We start from the raw sequence: 21,297 nt of genomic DNA, 5'->3' as shown, positions 1-21,297 counted from the left end.
CCTCTTTGCAGTTGAGATAAGAGGAAGGTTTCCATCTCCTGCTCGTCTCTGGGAATGGAATGTCTCAGTGTAAAGCTGGCCATTCATTCTATTCTGAGATAGGAGAAAACCGCCCTGTGGCTGGAGGGGAGATATGCTGGCAGCAATACTGCTCTGTTACTCTTTGCTACACTGAGATGTTTGTGTAAAGTGAAACATAAATCTAGCCTATGTGCACATCCGGGCACAGCACCTTTCCTTGAACTTATTCATGACACAGATTCCTTTGCTCACATGTTTCCCTGCTGACCTTCTCCTCACCATAACCCTGTTGCCCTGCCACACTCCCCTCACCAAGATAGTAAAAACAGTGATCCATAAATACTGACGGAACTCAGAGACCGGCGCCAGTGCAGGTCCTCGCATGCTGAGTGTGCCAGTCCCCTGGGCTCACTGTTCTTTCTCTATACTTTGTCTGTGTCTTATTTCTTTTCTCAGTCTCTCATCTTCACCTGACGAGAAATACCCACAGGTGTGGAGGGGCAGGTTCCCTTCAAATTTCCTTCAGTCAGCAAGCAGAGAAGGCTTTCTTCCCACTCAGACCCCAATCAAGGCTTCTGGAAGTGGGGGTTTTGTCTTTCTCTCCCTAAAAGATGTCCTGAGGTCGGCATTTGAAGCCTGGAAAGTCATTCCCAGGGAGCCAGACTTCTCTCTCTCTCTTCCAGGAATTTCTTCGCCAAATGGTTCTAATCCCAGAACCCACCCCCTAAACCTTTTCTAATACAATTACTGTCTTCAAGCCAGCACGTGGAGACAGATTTGAGCTGGACTCCTGTGTCCTTGGGAGCTGACTTTTCTTTTTTTCTTTTCTTTACTTTTTTTTTTTTTTTTTGAGATAGGGTCTCACTCTGTAGCCCAGGCTGGAGTGCAGTGACGCGAACACAGCTCACTGCAACCGCGACCTCCCCAGGCTCAGGTGATCCTCTCACCTCAGCCTCCTGAGGAGCTGGGACTACAGGTGCGTGCCACCATGCCTGGTTAATTAAAATAAATAAATAAATAACTCCTGGGTTCAAGCATTCCTCCCACCTGGGCCTCCCAAAGTGCTGGGATTACAGGAGTGAGCCACCGCACCCAGCCCAGAAGCCAACCTTCAGTACTGAGCTTTGCTCTTCTCAAAAACCTGATGTCACAGCACTGGCCTCCAGCACATCCAGCCGTGGGGCCCTTTTGCTGCATAACGGTTTCTATGGAGACATCTGTGATGCCACCACTGCTCCCAGGAGCCTACAGGACCTGGAGCTCTGGAAGCTGATCTCCTCCCACTGGACCAGCTAGCAGGTTCATGTTCGAGGCCATTTTCCCCTCAATACCCCAAGCCAGGCTGAAGAGAGATCCACGGGAATAGCTGGGCCTGTCCTCATTCAGGTCCACATTCAGGCAGCAAAGCTCACTTGGTCTTTGCCTCATGTTACCTAAGGAGGCCAGCCCATCTGAGAGGCACAGTTTGATGTCCAGCTCGATGGCCAGGGGCCTGGCGCTCCTCCAGAGCGTGGCCAGCCGGGACGCCCAGTGCCCAGAATGGAAACTGCGCCAAAAGCCACGCACGCTCAGCAAGTCAGTCCAGACCATCAGCCGCTACTACAGGAAGACGGTATGGGGTCCTGGGAGGAGGGCTGCCACGGGCCTTGAGGTGACCTGCTTCTCCTCCTCCCCAAGGACCCATGGAGCCGTCAGCCCACAAAGCATTCCACAGGCCTTCTGGTGATGGGTTACCAAAGGGGGATTCCAGGCAGGCAACGAATTGAGCGCTAGTGGTGGAAAGAGCCCTGAGGTCCTCTCCGGTTCTGAAGGGCCTGGTGCCTTAGTCCCCACGTGCCACTGGCTTCTTCTGGGTTAGCTGCTTTGGGCCGGTCCTCCCCTCTTGCAGACCTTGGCTCCCGGTGTCTCTGGTTGGCCAAGGGGAGAAGATGCACAGTTTGCCCCAAGACTCCCGACGTGCATCTTGAAAAGGAGAGTGAAGGGGAGAAAATGTGGAAGGGGACCTCAGCCGGACAGGTACACTGTGCCACCGTGTATTAGGGGAGCCCGAGATGGTCACCCCGGCTCCTGGCAGCTTCCTGGGTGAATGCATTGCCTGGACCTAGTGGACTGTGGTTTCTTTTTTTCTTTTTTCTTTTTTTTTTTTTTTTTTTTTTGAGATGGAGTTTCAATCTTGTCGCCCAGGCTGGAGTGCAGTGGTGCGATCTCAGCTCACCACAACCTCCGCCTCCCGGGTTCAAGTGATTCTCCAGCCTCAGCCTCTCAAGTAGCTGGAATTACAAGCACGTGCCACGACACCCAGCTAATTTTTTTTTTTTTTTTTTTTTTTTTTTTTGTATTTTTGATAGAGATGGGGTTTCTCCATATTGGTCAGGCTGGTCTTGAACTCCCAACCTCAGGTGATCCGCCCACCTTGGCCTCCCAAAGTGCTGGGATTCCAGGCGTGAGCCACCGCACCCGGCCAGGTTATGGTCTCTAAAGTGGGTCTGCGTGGCTCTTGCTGAGTATCCAGTGTGCTGGAGAGGGGACGGAGGGGACACACCACTGCAGCCTGCACACACGCAGGCCCTTTCAACCTCAGTGGGAGAGTAGCTTAGTGCCCGTGACCAGCAGCATGTGTGGGTGTGGGGGAGCCTGTCCGTGAATCTCAGCCGGCAGTCAGGCAGAAGCAGAGCCCCCATCTATCTAGGCCTCAGGGTCCCCAAGAGGCTCTCAGTGGGCAGCCAGAGCTCCAGCACCAGGGGGTTGTCGTGGGCAGGTCTCTGGGGAGGCCTGAGGGGCGACACGGTGTCCTGGGCATGGGATCTGTGTCCACATACTGCTCATAGGCACCTGCCACTGGGGTGATTTGTGATGGTTTAGGGAAGCAGGGTCTGCCCTTGGACGGGCTGGCCTAGAGTCAGGGGCCTTCTGCACCTGTCTTATTTTCCCCGCTCTGCCAGAGTGAACCCAAGGATGCCACCAGCCTCACCAGCTTCATGTCCAAAATGGAGGAACTTCGAAGGGTCTTCCCCAGGCGTCCTCACTGCCCCCAGTTCAGCACCAGGGCCACATCCATGTCCTACTGTGGTAAGAGCCCCCCACCAGGGCCGCCTGTGAAACTGCCTGTCAGAGTCGAGGGGCCAGGGGAGGACTTGCTGCACCCTTCAGTCTGCGAGCAGCCACCAGAGTTGGCCTCCACGGTGGCCCCAGCTGCTGCTTTGGAAATCTGCCCTGTGCGCAGGGAGCCAGGGCAGCAGTGAGGCTGCAGGTGGAGGGAGGCCCGCTTCTCCTGGCCACTGTGATTATAATTTGTCTCCCCAGACTTCTTGCTTTTCTATTGTCTCACCCACTAAAAATTCAGTAGGGTCAGGGGCTAGGGGAGTGGAGATGGTTGAAAATTCTGGAAGCTTCAGGAAAGAATCCCATAAAGCCAGATAGCTCGTTAGGGACAGTGCCCCTGGGGAGCCCCAGCAGCTGTCCGGTCCAACCCCTCACTGCTCTGATGAGAACAGGAGGCTCAGAGCAGGCAGCTGCCGAGCTCCGTGGTCACCTGGGGGACGCTGCCCAGAGCCAGGGCTTTATCCCAGCATCTGCTCCTGGACCTAGACTGGTTCCATGTCCCCACACAAGACACCATTCTTAGGGATGGCGAGCTTGAGCTTAATTCCTGTGACCAGTAGCCGGGCCAAGGTGGGGGTTGTGGGGAGGGGGTCCTGTGCTGTCCATGAATCTCAGCTGGCATCAGGCAGAAGCAGGGCTGCCACCTTTCTAGGCTTCAGGCCCCCCTCCGCCTCAGCAAGAGGGTCTCCACGGCGGCCAGGGCTCCAGGACCAGGGATTGTTGTGGGCAGGTCTCTGAGGAGACTGAGGGGCCGCATGGTGTCCTGGGCGTGGGGTCTGCGTCTACATACTGCTCATAGGCAGTTGCCATTGGGGCGCTTTGTGATGGTTTAGGGGAAACAGGGTCTGCCTTGGATGGGCTGGTCTGGAGGTCGGGGAGCTTCTGTTCGACTTTTAGGAGGGCACGTTTTTACCGAAGGAAAGTGGGGTCTGCCCTCCAGGGGACAGGGGGCATCAGCTAGAGAAATTCAGCCACACTCGGGTCTGTTGAGGCAGAGACACCAGGGCAGGCAGGAGGATGAAGCCCACCCTTTGGTCCAGCCCCTTGCTCAGTCCCATGCATCCATTAAAAACAGCTGCCTGTGCCCCTACCTGGTGCTTAAGGATAAATAAGAGTCTGCCCTGGAGTTCTTGGGGAGATGAGACCACAGCAGTCACCAGATGGCATCTTTAACACTCTGCAGGTTCACCCACCGAGACCGATTTGTCCTGGGAGATTGACAACAGCTCGGAGACCTGGAGGGGCACCCGGGACCTGCTCTTGGCCAGGCAGGGTTCGGACATGAACCTGGATGGTGAGGGAGCCCCTAGGGCCTCTGCCTGCACCTGCTGGGCCCCTGAGCTCGAGGCCTGCTTCTTGCGGGGTCGCTGCTTATGCCATGTGGAATTCCCTTCCAGGACTGCCTGCCTCCTGAGGAGTCACACAGAAAGGCCCCCGGGCTCCCTTATGCAGAACTAGCCCTGCCTTGCCTGACAGCTTAGGCTGCAGTCCCCCCAGGACCATGGCCCCTTGTCTTTAGGAAAAATCGTAGTTGAAAGTTTTGTCCCCTCCGCCCTTACCCAGAGGCTGATGGGTGCATCCCTCACTGTGGGTAGAGACCCCTCAGGACACTGTTCCCGCAGACAGGAGTGCCTGTTTCCATTTACCAAGAGGAAATTCACAGCACCGTGTTTCCTTTCTTGCCTTAATTGGAGGAAACCTAGAGTCTGCAGTGACCAGCTGCCCTCAGGCTCAGGAAGGTGGAGAATCCCCTCCCTCCCCTCAGTTTAAAGATGGAGAAACTGGGCTGGGCGCAGTGGCTCACGCCTGTAATCCCAACACTTTGGGAGGCCGAGGTGGGTGGATCACGAGGTCAGGAGTTCAAGACCTGCCTGGCCAAGCTGGTGAAACCCCATCTCTACTAAAAATACAAAAAAAAAAAAAAATTAGCCAGGCATGGTGGCGGGCACCTGTAATCCCAGCTACTCGGGAGGCTGAGGCAGAGAATTGCTTGAATTTGTTAGGCAGAGGCTACAGTGAGTTGAAATCGTGCCACTGCACTCCAGCTTGGGAGATAGAGTGAGACTCCGTCTCAGAAAAAAAAAAAAAAAAAAAAAGGTGGGGAAACTAAGGCCCCAGGAGGTGACAAGCAACCAGGTGTGCAGGGACAGCATCAGGATGACCCCCTTGTCCCGACTCCCAGCTCTGGCTCCTCTGTCCTGGGTGTCTTGGCCGGAGCTTCCACACCTTCCTTCACTCCCTCAGCAGACGCACTGGGCTGGGTGTGGGCGCCCCATCGTGTTCACAGCAGCATCACGCTGTGTCCAAAGTGAGGTGACAAGAGCTAGGAGACAGATCGGAGTCGATCTGGGCAGACAGGGGTTTCCGAGGGAAGTCTCAGAAGGGTGGACATTGTCGTCCAGGACACCAGAGGAGCTCGGCAGGGAAGGGTCTGGCTTCTCATTCGGCCCCTGCTGTCGCCACAGGGCGCCTCCTTCCCTTCAGTAAGAGCGCCTGCGAGTTCGATTACTTGAGGAAGAAGAGCAAATCCCAGACTTTGAGTCCGGTCACCAGCAGCTCAGTCGCATCCCAGAGCTGCTCGAGAAGGAGGATGCCCTGGTACCTCTCAGTCATCCATGAGAAGGTACTGGCGGAGAGGGTGCAAATCCCAGTTCTCTACTCCCTCGCTCTGCTTCCGGCTGGGAGGACAGCCCTGCCCCCTGACAGGCTCTGGTTCTAGTATCTGGTTAGCTGCATCAAGCAGGTCCCCATGGCCTAAAATGACCTCCAGACCCCCCGCTTTGACAAAGCTCCTCACTCCTCTCCATCCTCACCCCAGTGGGTGGCAGTTACGCCGGCATGGAACTCAGACTCACTGGCACACATGACCTCCAGCCATTCACACATCTTTGCACGCAGACTCTACTTCAGAGAATGTATTCTAAATAAAAATCATAACAGGAATAACCAGCTTGATTTCTGTACAAGTTGATTCATTGTAGTGTCATTTTTTAAATCTATATTTATAAGAAAGACTGACCTATATTTTCACTGTCTTGTAATTCCCTCATCAAATCTTAGTATCAAAGTTATTCTGGCTTCATTAAAATGAAAGAAAAGGCTGGAAAACAGTTACTTTTTTTCTTTTTATTTCTTTTCTTTATTATTATTTGAGACAGGGTCTCGCTCTGTCACCCAGGCTGGAGTGTGGTGGTGTGATCCCGGCTCACTGCAGCCTTGACCTCCCTGAGCCCAAGCAGTCCTCCCACTTCAGCCTCCCAAGTAGCTGGGACTACAGGTGTGCACCACCACACCTGGCTACTTTTGTATTTTGTAGAAATGGGGTTTCCCCATGTTGCCCAGGCAGGTCTGGAACTCCTGGGCTAAAGTGATCCACCCGTCTTGGCCCCCCAAAGTGCTGGGAGCACCACTGCACCGGGCACCTTGTTTCTTTTTCTATTCTCTGTAAGAGTTTGTATAAGATTGATGCCGTTTCTTCCTTAAATTCTGAAGAATTCGCCATTGAAGGAGTCTGTGTCTGGAGACTCCTCACAGGAGCACTCTTATTTTATTAATTTATTTATTTTTGAGACGAAGTCTCGCTCTGTCACCAGGCTGGAGTGCAGGGGCGCCATCTCAGCTCACTGCTACCTCTGCCTCCCGGGTTCAAGCAGTTCTCCTGCCTCAGCCTCCCAAGTAGCTGGGATTACAGGCACGCGCCACTACACCCAGCTAATTTTTGTATTTCTAGTAGAGACAGGGTTTCAGCATGTCGGCCAGGATGGTCTCAATCTCTTGACCTCGTGATCTGCCCGCCTCAGCCTCCTACAGTGCTGGGATGACAGGGTGAGCCGCTGCGCCTGGCCTTTATTTATTTAGAGAAAGGGTCTCATTCTGTTGTCCAGGCTGCAGTGCAATGGCACAATCAGAGCTCACTGCAGGCTCCATCTAAAGGGGCACTTTTAGTTTTTAATTTATTTATTTAATTTATTATGATACAAGGTCTCACTTTGTCACCCAGGTTGGAGTGCAGTGGAGTGATCCCAGCTTACTGCAGCCTTGACCTCCTAGGGTTCAAGCAATCTTCCCACCTCAGCCTCTCGAATAGCAGGGACCACAGGCACACGCCACCATGCCCATTAACTTTTTTCTTTTTTTTGTAGAGACGAGGTCTCTCCATGTTGCTCGGGTTTGCCTCGAACTCCTGAGCTCAAGTGATCCTCTTGCCTTGGACTCCCAAAGTGCTGGGATAGCAGGTGTGAGCCACTGCACTGGGCCCCTGCAGGAAAACTTTTAAAACTCACAAATTAGGCCAGGCACAGTGGCTCACCCTTGTAATCCCAGCACTTTGGGAGGCTGAGGTGGGCGGATCATGAGGTCAGGAGTTCAAGACCAGCCTGGCCAACATAGTGAAACCCCATCTCTACTAAAAAAAAAAAAAAAAAAAAAAAAAAAAAAAAATTAGCTGGGCATGGTGGCGGGTGCCAGTAATCCCAGCTACTTGGGAGGCTGAGGCAGGAGAATCGCGTGAACCCAGGGAAAGGAGGTTTCAGTGAGCTGAGATCAAGCCACTGCACTCCAGCCTGGGTGACAGTGTGAGACTCCGTCTCAAAAAAAAAAAAAAAAAAAACACAAATTCAATTCCTTTAAAATATATCCAGATTTTCTTTTTCCTCATTTCAGTTTTGTGTTCTGTGTTTTTCTAGGAATGCATCTATTTCATATAAGTTTTTTAATGTATCAGCCTAAGGCTGTACATAGTACAAGCATAATTACTATCCTTTATGCAGCAGCGTGGGCAGGGTAAGGACAGCCTCTGTCTCACTTCCAACGTGGCTGCCTTGTGCCTCCTTTCTCTTTTTCCCCATTGGTCTCGCTGGAGTTTTATCAGTGTTAATAACCTTCTCTTAGAATCAGCTTTAGATTTTGTTGATTTTTCTCTAGTGTCTGTTTCCTTTCTCTGCGGTCTTTTGAAGCTGGTAAAGTTTTGATGAAAATTATGGACATGAGTCACAAAATGTTGTCGAGTTGGTGCCGGGCACAGAGACCTGGGGGCGTGGTCATATAATTGCATGGAGACACAAGGGGGCTTGACAGTCCCAGCTCCTGCTCCTGTGGGTCCATGATATTCATTTTGTTTACTCCTCCTACTCTACCTGGACATTATTAGAGATTTCACTGCTTTAAAAGTGTTCCTACCTTTTAATCAAGCAATTTCATTTCTGAGAAATGGCCTGAGTGTACCATTAGACAAAAGTCAGGCAGATACGCTGTTGTTATTCATGCAGGCAGCAGGGAGGGGATTTACCAGGTCATGTGCATGAACCATCCAAGGGAAGGGCTGCAGGCTTGGCTGCCTCCAGGAGCTCCAAGGGGCTCGTCAGGCTTTCCTTTATCTCATCTCTGCCTTCATCTGGGCTGTCACAGATGAACTCTTCTCATTTGGTGGCAAGAAAGCCACCTGCCACAACAAGTTTGCAGCTGGCATCGTGTAAACTCGGCAGCTCCAACAGGAAATCAGATCTCCTTTCCAGCAGTCCTTGAACTATTTTGAGACGTGAGAGTGTCTTAGGTGACCATGACCAGGGTGATAAAATGTGATTTCTGCACATTTTTTCCCTTTAACTTTGTATTGCAGGCATAAAGGGGTAAGAATTCATACTATAAAGATTCCCATGTACCTTTCCATTCCCCGGATGTTAAATGTGGCCACGTTTGCTTTATCCTTCTCTCCTCTCTCTCCCCCTTGCTCCTCTCTCCCTTCCTATATCATAAATTTTCGCACCTAACTTTATTCCTTCTACTTTCTATAGGATTAATTTTTAGTTCTTTTTCTGAATTCTTGAGATAGATACTTGGATCATTGATTTTCCATTGCCCTCCCGCTATATGCATTTTAAGGCTGTAAATTTGTTGTTAATCACAACTTTAACTGTGTCCCACGAGCTTTGATGTGTCCAGATGTTCATTTTCATTAGTTTAAAATGTTTCTAGCTTTCTTTGTAATTTCTTTTTTGACCCATTGGCGACACAGAAGCCTATCACTTACTTTCCAAACATTTAGGGGACCTTCTAGTTATCTTTCCTTCCAGAATATTCTGTTGGGATCATTTGCCTTCCCCCTGAAGAACTCCCTTTAGTATTTCTCTAAGTTCAGATCTGCTGGTGACAGATTCTTTCAATTTCTGTTTGCCTGAAAACATCTTTATTTTTGTCTTTAAGTTTGAAGAATTGAGGGAGTTGAGATTCTGAGAACAAAAGTTTGAGGAGCTCCCCAACAAGCCCCTAGGGAAGCTTGGAGGGTATTGCCAGTTAAGTGTGGGGACTGCAAAGAAGACTGGCATCCTGTGGTATAGTGGGGTGCAAGGACAGACCACGGGCCAGGTCCGAAAGGGAAGCTACCTTGCAACTCCTCGGAGGGGGATTTAGGATCTGCTCTTAGGATGGGTGCAGAGGCGCTGGAGGTGCCAGGCATGGCTGCAGTAAAGAGCTGGCACATCTTGGTCTCCAGATGTGTATGCTAGCTCTTTACTGCAGTACACATCTTGAAATCCCTGGGACCGTGGGGTTTTGGGGTCCCAGGACAGCAGATCTGCTCCTCCTGGGTGGGCTGGAGGCAGGTTGGGGGAAGAGTGTGTGGCTGCATGGCCCACGGGGACTGCCCCTGGTTTTCTGCCCAGGATCACTGCCTGTCCGAGCTGGAGATACAGGTTCAGAAGAAAGACGAGGAGATCCAGCTGCTCCAGGAGGAGAGGGAGGCCCTGAAGACGCAGCTGAAATGCCTCCTCAAAGGCAAAGGCCAAGAGGCGTCCATGTCCCCAGGCAGGAGGGTGAGCCAGCCCCAGCGGGGCACAGTGCAGAGCTCTAAGACAGTCGTTTCCAAAGCATCCAAAACTGCTGGTGACACACAGACCCCTGGCAAACCCCCAGGCCCCCTGGATCCTACCAGGTCCTTGCTGGAACGCGGACCAGTTCTCAGGGTTCTGATCAACAGGCAGGGGAGAAGCGAACAGAGGCATGAAATGACAAATGAGAGCCATGAGCCAATGCAACAGGCAGGGGAGAGGCGAACGTAGGTGCAAAATGACAAATGAGAGCTGTGAGCCGATGTCTAGGCACCTGCACCTGGTTTCTGACTTGCTTTCTGCCTGGGGCAAGGCATGGCGCTGTCTGGGCTCAGGGTCTTTATCTATAAAATGAGGGCTGAGCTAACCTCTGAAATCCTGGGTCATGGAGGCCACCCTGCAGGCGGATTCCCCGGGCCTGGCCGTGTGCATCATGGGCAGTGGTAGCTTGGACCACCCTGCCCTGGCCGGGAATCCCCTCTCCCTACTCTCTGGCTGTGAGCCCCGCTGTGAGGTTGGGGATGGGGTGGGGGTGGGGGTGGGGTGGGGGTGCGGATGCTATCCCACCTCTAGGTCTGGGCAGACGACTGGATGTGGCAGGTCTGTGTTGTGCCCAGCGGTGGCCACCTGATCTTCCTAAGACCTGATTTCTTTCATACCTGAGGAGACAGCCTGAGTTTATGCTGGGGGCCAGAGATGAAGCAGGGACCAGGGGGAAGGCCTCTGACCATGCCAGATGCCCTAAATGCCTAAAGGGAAGGCTGCCTAGACACACAGGGCAGGGGCAGGGAAAGGTGGTCAGCCAGGGGCTTCCACTCTCTGTCCTCCCCAGGCTACTGGTGGGTGTCTGAGGGTGGGGCACCCAGGCAACGACATGCACCGTGGGCGTGTCTAAGGCTGGCTCCCTGACTTCCAAGGCCTTGTCTTTTACTGCAAGGCCACTTGCTGGGGGCTGCTCTGGGGCTGCCTAGAGCCCCTCTGCCCCCCAGGGTTGCCCATCCACAGGTTCCTGTGCCCTCCATTGCCACAGCACCCACATCCCCCAGCCCCTTGGCAGGAGGATGCAGGTCCCCTCCCCAGACACGAAAGGCCACTGTCCCTTCCAGGACAGGCAGTGGTCCGTTCCTGGGGTGCTGCAGGAGGGATGGAAAGCTGAGGGTCCCCGGGGCATCTTGCAGGAGCGGCTCTCAGATGCTTCGCTGAAGCTGGGCAGGCTGAGCCTCCTGAAGGCCTTCTCCAGAGATGAGGAGCTGCAGCACTGGCAGCAGGTGCGGGCTGCCTGGAGAGTGGGCACGCAGTGGGGGACCCCGGCCCAGAAGCCACCCAGGCTGCTTAGCTAAGAGGCCCAGGCCCCGTGTCCCCACTGCAGCCCTGACCTGGGGTGCCCCCACTCCAGGGGAGCAGGTGAGGTGGGTGGGTTGTTAACCCCTTGAAGTCACAGGTCAGGTGCAGTCTCCTGACAGAGGGAGGACCCATGACTGAGGCCGCAGTGCCTGGGCCATTGTTGGTGACCTTGCCAGGCGGATGCTCCCCTGCTCCCTGGATCCTGCAGCAGCCTGAAAGGAGGTGTCCTCCCCGGTGCCCCCGCCGTGAGCATTAGAGTTCCCCACCCTGGGGGTGCCCCGCAGCCCTGCCCAGCCCCTGCCCTACCCATCTCGCAGATGCAGGAGGAGTCTGCAGCACCGGAGAGGGGCAAGGAGCTGGACCTGGGAGGTGGCGAGGAGGACGAGGGCCTGGAAGGGGAACCCAAGGGGGTGGAGGACACAGGTGCCAGGGGAGGTGTGAGCCAGATGGGGGCTGTACATGAGGAGGGACGCAAGGAGGAGGAAGAGGAGGAAGAGGACAGGGATGAGGACTCCGAGGAAAGGGAGCTGCCAGAGGAAGAGGAGATCCCCAGGAGAAGTGCTTCCTCCCTGGCCGAGTCGTTTGAGGAGGAGCTGCTGGCCCAGCTGGAGGAGTATGAGCAGGTCATCCTGGACTTCCAGTTCAACCTGGAGGCCACCAGGACCAGATACTCCCTTGCAACAGGTAGGGCCTTGGCAGGGGACTGGGCTTTGGCCACTCAGCGGGTCCTGGCCCAGGAGCTGGGACGCCCAGACGCTGCCTGCTCTGGTCAGTGAGCTGGAGCAGGGGCAGGTGTCAGCAGCCTCACCCAGGCTCGCAGAGCCCTCCCAGCTGGCGCGGTGGCCCGGCCCTCTCCGGTCCCTCATTGCCCCTGCTTGCTCTTGTTCACCGCCTCTGCCTCTGCGCCCAGGAGTGATTGCGTCTTTACAACAACAACTGGATTTCCAAGAATCCCAACTGCGGAAGATCAATAGGGAAAATGAGACGCTGCAGAAGGAGCTTCGAGAGCGGAAGCAGCAGCTACAAGCCATGACCGACAAGGTGGCCGTGCGCTTAGTACCGGCCTCCGCTCCGTGAGCACGGGCCAGACTTCATTAACCCCCAGCAGCTCGGGGCAGGCGCCACCCGTCCCATCTACTGATGGAGACTTTGAGCCTGGGGCGTCCAGGCAGCTGGCCCAGGGTTGTGTGGCTGAGAGCGGCCCCGCCAGGATTCCCGCAGGTGTGTGGGAGGCTGGAGCCCATGTGTCCAGCCACAGCTCTGCCCTGCTCCTGGGCTGGAAGCATGTGTCCCTGTCTCATGAGCCACTGGCTCTTGGCCTCTCCTCAAGCATCTCCTGGCCCCTGAGTCCTGGGGGTGAGAAGGTGCTCTCTGTGCTTAGAGAGACTGCTACTCCACTGAGCCCACTCTTGTCGTTTTTGTTAAGTGTTTTAAGTTTTTATTCTTATCAAAGTTATTGATGCACATCGCTTAAAGGATCAAATAGTTCCACGAGGCCTGTCATGAAAACCAGGAGCCTCTGACCTCTTCCCTCTCATCTGCCCTCTCCTAAGGCATCATTTTAAATTCTTCCAGCACATTCTTTATGAATCTATCTCCATATCTCTAAATAGCATGCTCATAATGCCCGTTCTAGATTTTTCTCCATCTTAACATTATTTAATGCTTCCTTTTTTCCTCCCCTGTCACCCCCCAGCACACACAAGGGCAGCCTTTCCATCCACCCTGCTCCCCATATCATTCTCTCACAATCATGTTGCACTGACATCATTGGGACAGTTATTTGTCTCACACACACACACTCAAATAAGTTTTACAGAACAGTACTAAGATTCATAAACCACAACTTGAAAACGGCTGCATCCCATATCTTTTGCTTTCTTGCCCAGTTCACTTATTTCTGGTGGAGCACATCCTCCAGTAGTTTTATCAAAAAGGATGACTGAGGCCAGGCGCGATGGCTCACACCTGTAATCTGAGCACTTTGGGAGGCTGAGGCAGGTGGATCACCTCAGGTCAGGAGTTCAAGACCAGCCTGGCCAACATGGTGAAACCCCGGCTCTACTAAAAATACAAAAGTTAACCGGGTGTGGTGGTGGGTGCCTGTAATCCCGGCTACTCAGGAGGCCAAGGCAGGAGAATCACTTGAACCCAGGAGAAGGAGGTTGCAGTGAGCCAAGATTGCACCATTGCACTCCAGTCTGGGCGACAAGAGCAAAACTCCATCAAAAAAAAAAAAAAAAAAAAAAAAGGATGAAAGGGGGTAAAGTTTTGGGGACATGATATGTTGGCAAATGTCCTTACTGTACACCCTTGCAACATCTGGGTTGGATATAGCATTCCCGTCTGAAAACCATTTTCCTTCAGCATCACAGAGGCATTCCTCTGTTATCTTACAGTTTTCAGGTTTGCTGATGAGAAGTCCAAAGACGTTCACGGTTCTTTGTGGGATGGTTGTTCCTCTCTGGAGAGTTGTAAGATCTATATTTGTCGCAGGTGATCTGAAACCTCCGAGTTATGCTTTATTGAGGGCGTATTTTCATCTGTTGTACCGGGCACTCAGGGGCCATCTGGAAACTCATGTCCTTTAGTTCTGGAATTTTCTTTGGTTTTATTGTTTTTTCGTGTCCTCTCAATTTTTTAGCGATTGGACCTCCTGTCCTGCTCTTGTTTTATCTGTTAGCTCCTCCTTTTTGTCTCCTTGTGTTTTACAGATACTTTCTGAAGATTTCCTTAACTTTATCAACGGCTCTTGAGTTTTCACTTTGTTATAATATTTTACTCTGATGTTCTCTGAATGTTCCCTTTCTCGTTTTTTGAAGTGCACTCGTGTTTGGTTTCACAATTGCAGTATCTTCTCTTCCCTCGATGACAGTGTTCATCATAGTGTTAGTTTTCTAACTTGTTGCACCACTCCTATTTCCTACAAGTTCCCTTTTATTTTATTTTATTTTTATTTTTATTTTTTTTGGAGACAGAGTCTTGCTCTGTCGCCCAGGCTGGAGCGCAGTGGTGCGATCTTGGCTCACTGCAAGCTCCGCCTCCTGGGTTCATGCCATTCTCCTGCCTCAGCCTCCCGAGTAGCTGGGACTACAGGTATCCACCACCACGCCCGGCTAATTTTTTGTATTTTTGGTAGAGACAGGATTTCACCACATTAGCCAAGATGGTCTCTATCTCCTGACCTCATGATCCACCCACCTCAGCCTTCCAAAGTGCTGGGACTACAGCTGTGAGCCACCACGCCTGGTTACAAGTTCCCTTTTGAAGTTGGCTTTTGGTCTCTCATTCATCTGAGAGCTTTGCTCCAATGTTCGAGCTGACTGGACTCTGAGCACACAGGTGACCACTCCGTGCTCCCTGGGCAGAGCAGTGCGCTTTGCTTTGGCATTTTAATGGAGAGTTTCTTTTGTTTTCTTTATTATTTTTATTTTTCTGAGATGGGTTCTCACTCTGTCATCCAGGCTGGAGTTCAGTAGTGTGATCACAGCTCAATGCAGCCTCAGCCTCTCCAGGGTCAGATGATCCTCTCATCTCAGCCTCCTGAGGAGCTGGGACCACAGGCGCACGCCACCACGCCCAACCAATGTTTTTATTTTTTGTAGAGACAGGATCTATGTTGCCCATGCTTCTCTCAAATTCTTGAGCTCAAGTGATCCACCCACCTCAGCCTTCTAAAGTGCTGGGATTACAGGTGTGAGCCTAGGGCTCTTCATTTCTGACATAACATTCCACCAGTCATCCTCATTTTAGTCTCCATGTTTAGAAGAACCCGGACCGACAATGTCTGAGACTTTAAGGAACTCAAGTGTGAACTGGGCTTGTTTTCTGCTTTCCCTACTGCCGGCTACTTGGCTTTTTTGGATCTGGGATGTCAGATACCACTCAGCCATCTTCAAACTCTCCAAAATATTTTTAGTCTTCTCCTCTTCTCCCTGCCTTCAATAGAAATCCCGCTGCTATTATTTTAGTGAGCTTTGGGGAAGGGAAAAAGTTAGATGCCAGTGTTCAGTCTATTATTTCAACCTGGGAGACCCCCATGCCAACCCCTCTGTCTCCTTCCAGTTCTCCAACCTCCGAGAAGATAAGAAACACCAAGAGATGATGGGGCTTATTGAGAAGGACAACCAGCTCCTCCGACAGGTGACAGCCTGGGTGTCGTTACATGGTCAGTCAGGCCACTGCTCTTGCTGTAAGTCCCAACACAGTGAAGGGCAAGACGGGGCTGGAGCATCTTCACAGCCCAGCCAGAGTCCCTTAACTTAGGTAGCATGCCACTCGACATGTCTCTGGGCCCACGTCCGCACAGAAAGCTCCTCGCAATCGCTGGGCCCAGACTGGACTGGAGGGACCCAGCAAGAGTTGCTGGTCTTTTTTTTTTTTTTTTTTTTTTGACAGAGTCCTGCTCTGTCACCAGGCTGGAGTGCAGTGGTGCGATCTCAGCTCACTGCAACCTCCGTCTCCCGGGTTCAAGCAATTCTCCTGCCTCAACCTCCCGGGTAGCTGGGACTACCAGCATGTGTCACCACGCCCAGCTAATTTTTGTATTTTTAGTAGAGACAGGGTTTCACCATGTTGGTCAGGCTGGTCTCAATCTCTTAACCTCGTGATCCACCCGCCTCAGCTTCCCAAAGTGCTGGGATTACAGACGTGAGCCACTGTACCTGGCTGCCGGCCATCTTTTAGGAAAAAGTGGACGGGTATCACACGTACTCAGGTTGGATGAAATGACCCCACCTCTTTGTCCTCCCCGGATGTCCCCAGCAAGTGTCGAAACTGGAGAGAAAGCTCACCAAGCGGGACCGTGTCATCTCAGAGTTGGACACCAAGGTCAGCCAGCTGCAGGAGCAGGTGGAACTGGACCAGAACCACTTGCAGAGGTGGAAGCAGCTGCAGGAGGATTTGCAGAGCAAGAAGGAGATGATTCAGGAGTCGGAGCAGCAGGTCCGCGTGGCCCTGGAAAGTTCCCAGTCCAGGGTATGCCCAGCCCCTCCTCCTGAGGGTCTGTCCCAGCAGCTGGCGGCCGAGCACCCAGGCCCCTGCCCACTGCCCACCGAGGTAGAACCGGGCTCTGAGTACACGGGGGCTTGGGCTGTTTCTGCTGTGTACACCAGCACCCACACAGAGTTGACGCTCAAGAAGCGTGGGTAGAGGATGGAGTGAGGGTGCGACGGAGCACCCCGGAAGCATTCGTCAATGGCAGTGGTGGGCGGAGCCCCGCAGGCAGGGCTGCGGGTCTTGGCTTGCATTGTGAAGGGGATGGCTCACTGGCTGGAAAGGAGGAGGGCTCCTGGATTGAGAGGAATGGTGTTATCAACCCCTCTCTGAGTCATGGTGTGCTTGCTGGGCCAGGCACCATTCTAAGTACCTTCTTGGTATCAAAGTCATGTGGCTCCTTTAACCAAACTATGAAGTAGTTACCATGATCCTCACTTAACAGACAAGCAGGAAAGGATGAACAGTCCCCCTGGGCCCCAGGCCTGCTTCGCAGCGGTGCTGGGATTTGGACCAGGCAGTCTTAACGGCAGGACCCCACTGGGGCGTCGTATTAAACGTGAGCAAGGCCAGAGCGCACCCTGCTTGTGAAGGCCCCATGCCAAAAAGGAAATCAATAAAGAGCTGACTTTTTTTTTTTTCTTTTTTGAGGCAGGGTCTTTCTCTATCATCCAGTCCGGAGTGCAGTGGGGTGACAACAGCTCACTGCAGCCTCGGCCTCCCAGGCTCAAGCCATCACCATCCCACCTCACCTCCTGAGTAGCTGGGACCACAGGCCTGTGCCATCATACCCAGCTCATTTTAGAAACTTTTTGTAGCGACAGTCTCACTATGTTGTCCAGACTGGTCTCAAACTCCTGGGCTCCAGCAGTCTGCCTGGCTTGGCCTCCCGAAGTGTTAGGAATACAGGTGTCAGCCACCATGCCTGGCCCTGACCTTGATTTAGAATCCAAAATTAAGCAAAGGTCAAGGTCATGTATGGAGGCTTTTGAAGTCATGTTCCCACCAGGAATGCCAACTGCAACTCAACTGTGTTCTTTTTCCTGCCTGAGCCTGCCCCCTTCCGGCTGGGTCAGACTGTGGCACCCACCCCTGGTATCCCTTGATAAAACAGTTTGGGATCCAGCCGTAGTCCTGGTGAAAGCATTAGACCAGAGGCGGTCTAGGTGTGTCCATTTGTGCGTCAGCCTGCACGGACCTGGTAGAGCCTGGAAAGCTGAGTTGAGAAATACTCTGAAGCTAAGTCCGGGTGAGCAGGAACTAGCGCCAAGCCTGATGGTGAAGCCCCACGGATGTGGGGAAGTGAGGCTGGACACCCTGGGTAGCTGCCAACCTCTACCCTGGGGAGGCACCCCCAGAACAAAGGCCCAGTCCCTTGTGGCCTCAGGACCTCCAGCACTTGGCACGATGTTTGTACAAAGTGGGCACTCAATAAATACTGGAAAGAAGGGAAGGATTCCACTCCTCACACAGGCCAGGGGCCCATGACATTCCTGCTGTTACTTAAACCTGTCCGAGTGGCAGTGTGGACGTGCTTCCACTCGGAGGTACAGCTGAGCCTTTCGGGCCCGGCTCCTGTTGGGCACCTCTGCGTCGTCACGGTTTCTGGAGGAGGAACGGGTGCTGATCGTGCCGCATAACTCCAGGGGTTTCTTTCTGAGGCTCCTGGGGTGCAGATTGGAGAGATTTCCTCTGTAGCTTCCTGGGAGGCATGATTAGCTACCTCTGGGGAGGTGGCTGCAGTGTACAGGCAGACAAGGATCTTCACGGCAGCAAAAGACTGGAACACCTTCCGGGTCTGTGCGCAGGGGCCAGGCTCAATGCTGCTGTCCGTGGCACAGACGCCTCCTAGTCCTAATGGAGAGGAGGAAGGGCCAGCAGCACACTGTTAGATGCCTAAAGTGAGAGTGTCGCCAAGGGCCAGGAAGTCCACTCACTGCAGCTCCCCTGGGCAGCGGAGGAAGGTCCAGGGGTTACGTGCAGCTTCTGTACTATTTTGGTTTCTTGGTTTAAAAATATGTGTGTGGGCCGGGCGCGGTGGCTCAAGCCTGTAATCCCAGCACTTTGGGAGGCCGAGACGGGCGGGTCACGAGGTCAGGAGATCGAGACCATCTTGGCTAACCCGGTGAAAACCCGTCTCTACTAAAAAATAACAAAAAACTAGCCGGGCGCGGTGGCGGGCGCCTGTAGTCCCAGCTACTCGGGAGGCTGAGGCAGGAGAATGGCGTGAACCCGGGAGGCGGAGCTTGCAGTGAGCTGAGATCCGGCCACTGCACTCCAGCCTGGGCAACAGAGCGAGACTCCGTCTCAAAAAAAAAAAAAAAAAAAAAAAAGTGTGTGTGTGTGGGTAGGTTTTACTTTCCAATTAGAAAAGCCCACGTGGTGTCAAAGAGCCTTTGGGCTTTGGGGCTGGGCCGTGCAGGGTCAGGGGTTGGATCCGGCACCTCCTAGCTCTCAGGCAGCCTACATTGACTCCTCCGGCCCCAGTTTCCAGTTTCTAAAGCCATGAAAAGTGAGAGTGAGCTGTTCCTTCCTGGCCTATAAAAAATAAAGTGCTGGGGGTGCAGCCCACTGGCCAGGTACCTTCTTGGGCAAAGATGAGTGACGATGTTGTCCCTTTGCTCATAGCTCGAGAGGCTAAGGAATAAGATCATCCAGGCCACCTTTAGCATCACCGGGACCAAGTCCTTGGTCAACGAGATATCTGACAATGACATCCTGGAAGCCCTGCAGGTACACCCCTAAGCTCAGCTGCCTCCATCCGGGCCCCATCCCCCTAGGCCACAGCTGGGGTAGGGGGTGGGATGGGGGCCTAGGTTAGATTCAAGGGACTCTGTTCTCATCCTAGCTGTGTCACCTATTCACCCGGACCCCAGGACCCCCCTTTCTCTCTGCTCAGGCAGAGGGGACCAAATCATCCTAAGGTGGGTGGAGGCATGGCATGGGAGTCTTACTCACGCTCAGCAAAAAGGGGGAGGGGCATCAGAGACCAGCAGTAACCACCACAACCCATCCTGAGCGCTGTGGACAGGGAACAAGCCGCTCGGGTCATGAAGACTCTCCCGCAGCAGGAGCCCAGCCCCGCTTTGTCCAGCTTGGTCCCCTCCGCTGGTATCCCCACCCACTGATCCAGGGCCCTGCCTGGTGCAGACTCTTCCCACCCTGGCTACGGCCTCCTGGGCTCCTTCCTGACCAGGGGTCCCCAAGCAGGGGCCTCGGAGAAGTAGAGGGGTATAGGAGAAATAATTCAGGCCTTGGGGTCACTGGGCATGAGGGGGTCACCACCCACCAGCTGTGGGCCACACAGTCACTTCTCTGAGTCATAGATGCCTCCCTCTGTGACAGACAGCGCATGCTTACCTGCAAGGTGTCGTGAGACTCAGAGATCTGGGAGTCTGGCACCGGCTGTGGCTCTGTGTGGGGCCATGTGCTACGCAGGGGTCACCTCTCGCCAGCAGCTGCTTCTGGTCCCAAGACCCACACTTTGCCCTCTGGGGCTGCCCTTAAACCCCAGTGTGTGCCCACGACCTTCCAGCACCCACGTTCCTGGGGCCTGGTTCCCTTTCTCTGCAGAGCAGATGGGCCCCAGACAGTGCCTTTCCGGCAGAGCTGTAATGTGGGCAGAGATCTCTGCGGCCTTGGTACTGTTGTCTGGGGGAGGGGAGGAGGAAGGGGAGGGAAAGAGGAAGAGGGAAGACAGAGGATGGAGGGAGTATTCCCACTGCACAGTAGCCAGGGAAGAGCACCTTTGCTTGTTTGCCATAACCTGACACAAACCAGCAACGGCCCAGAGAGGAGACTGGAAGAGGGGTGGGGACAACGTTCCCTATGCACAGGACAGAAAGGACTTGAGGGATAGATGTGACGACCTCAAAGGTCTCTAGGAGTCTGGGGTTCCTCACAACTCTTTTTTTTTTTTTTTTTTTTTTTGAGACGGAGTCTTGCTCTGTCCCCCAGGCTGGAGTGCAGTGGCGCGATCTCGGCTCACTGCAAGCTCCGCCTCCCGGGTTCACGCCATTCTCCTGCCTCAGCCTCCCGAGTAGCTGGGACTACAGACGCCCGCCACCGCGCCCGGCTAATTTTTTGGATTTTTAGTGGAGATGGGGTTTCACTGTGGTCTCGATCTCCTGACCTTGTGATCTGCCCGCCTCGGCCTCCCAAAGTGCTGGGATTACAGGCGTGAGCCACCGCGCCCAGCCGGTTCCTCACAACTCTAAGAGGGCTGAGGAGGGGACTTAGTGCAGGCTTCTGTGGGCTGGTGGTGTGCACCTGCCCCGGCTCCGCGTTCTGTGACTTCACTTCCGTGGCTGAAAATCAGCCGCCGTGGGAGTATTCCCACCACAGAAATTGGCAACGCCACAAAGCCGGGCGCAGTTTTGCTTTTTCCTCCCCCCTGGAGAGCCGGTTGTAAGTATTCACCAGCACACCCCTGCTGCAGCAAGCCCCTCTGGAGGACGAGAGGGTGGTGTCCCGGGCAGCTGGCATGAACTGGGCAGACCAGCCTCAAGGCCAAGGTGAGGAACTGCGAAGGCCACCTCCACGGTTGTGTTTCTTGTGTAGAGAATTATCTCAGAGAGAAGCGACTACTACAATCAGCTGAAGCAGAAAGGCGTCAAAGTGCCCCCCCTTCAACAGTCAGAGACCTTCCTGCCCAGCAAAACCAAGAAGGGGACCTCCAAGTAGGCCCAGCCAGGCGCCCAAATACGGTCAGCCCAGCAGAGGCCAGGGCCCAGCTCCAGAACCACCCGCCCCCACCACGAGTCCTGTTCTCAGACTTAGAATTAAACTCCGGCGTTGGCACTGTCCCACCTTTTTCTTCTCTGGGATCCACGTGGGGGCCTATTCTCCTCTGCGACCTTGAACTACTACCACACTCCCCATTCCAAAGCTCACTCACTGGGGTCAGCACACCAGCCTGTGCCCCTAGCTCCTAACAGGTTCCTTTGAGGCCCCAGGCTGCCAGACGCCTGAGCCGGGGTGTCCAGCCAGCACTCAGCACAGACCTCACACC

General features: G+C 53.7%; 1 protein-coding gene across 3 annotated transcripts; it reads left to right on the top strand.

Moving 5' to 3' along the window:
- The first annotated feature begins 1,227 nt into the window (after positions 1-1,227).
- LOC105496665 (coiled-coil domain containing 27) lies at positions 1,228-21,091 on the top strand. 3 transcript variants are annotated; one of them, XM_071067497.1, is made up of 13 exons: positions 1,228-1,320; positions 1,460-1,633; positions 2,964-3,090; positions 4,307-4,417; positions 5,589-5,746; positions 9,783-9,932; positions 11,126-11,215; positions 11,468-11,975; positions 12,202-12,332; positions 15,357-15,434; positions 16,056-16,268; positions 18,915-19,019; positions 20,847-21,091. In XM_071067497.1, the coding sequence occupies exons 2-13, from the start codon at positions 1,490-1,492 to the stop codon at positions 20,967-20,969; spliced, it is 1,938 nt and encodes a 645-aa protein (XP_070923598.1). In that variant the 5' UTR covers positions 1,228-1,320; positions 1,460-1,489; the 3' UTR covers positions 20,970-21,091. The 3 variants fall into 3 exon arrangements, with proteins under 3 accessions (XP_070923598.1, XP_024653335.2, XP_070923600.1); XM_024797567.2 differs by having other exon boundaries at positions 1,250-1,633; XM_071067499.1 differs by lacking the exons at positions 1,228-1,320; positions 1,460-1,633 and adding an exon at positions 1,643-2,037.
- Positions 21,092-21,297: the final 206 nt, after the last annotated feature.

The sequence above is a fragment of the Macaca nemestrina genome, chromosome 1 (genome assembly GCF_043159975.1).
Source record: "Macaca nemestrina isolate mMacNem1 chromosome 1, mMacNem.hap1, whole genome shotgun sequence".
NCBI lineage: Eukaryota > Metazoa > Chordata > Mammalia > Primates > Cercopithecidae > Macaca > Macaca nemestrina.
This window is presented reverse-complemented; position numbering and strand designations above follow the sequence as displayed.

Coding starts and splice junctions, on each gene's coding strand:
- LOC105496665 (XM_024797567.2), top strand. CDS start 1,448: ATGTTACCTAAGGAGGCCAGCCCATCTGAGAGGCACAGTTTGATGTCC. Junction 5,747..9,782: donor TCTCAGTCATCCATGAGAAG/GTACTGGCGGAG, acceptor TTTTCTGCCCAG/GATCACTGCCTGTCCGAGCT. Junction 12,333..15,356: donor TACAAGCCATGACCGACAAG/GTGGCCGTGCGC, acceptor GTCTCCTTCCAG/TTCTCCAACCTCCGAGAAGA.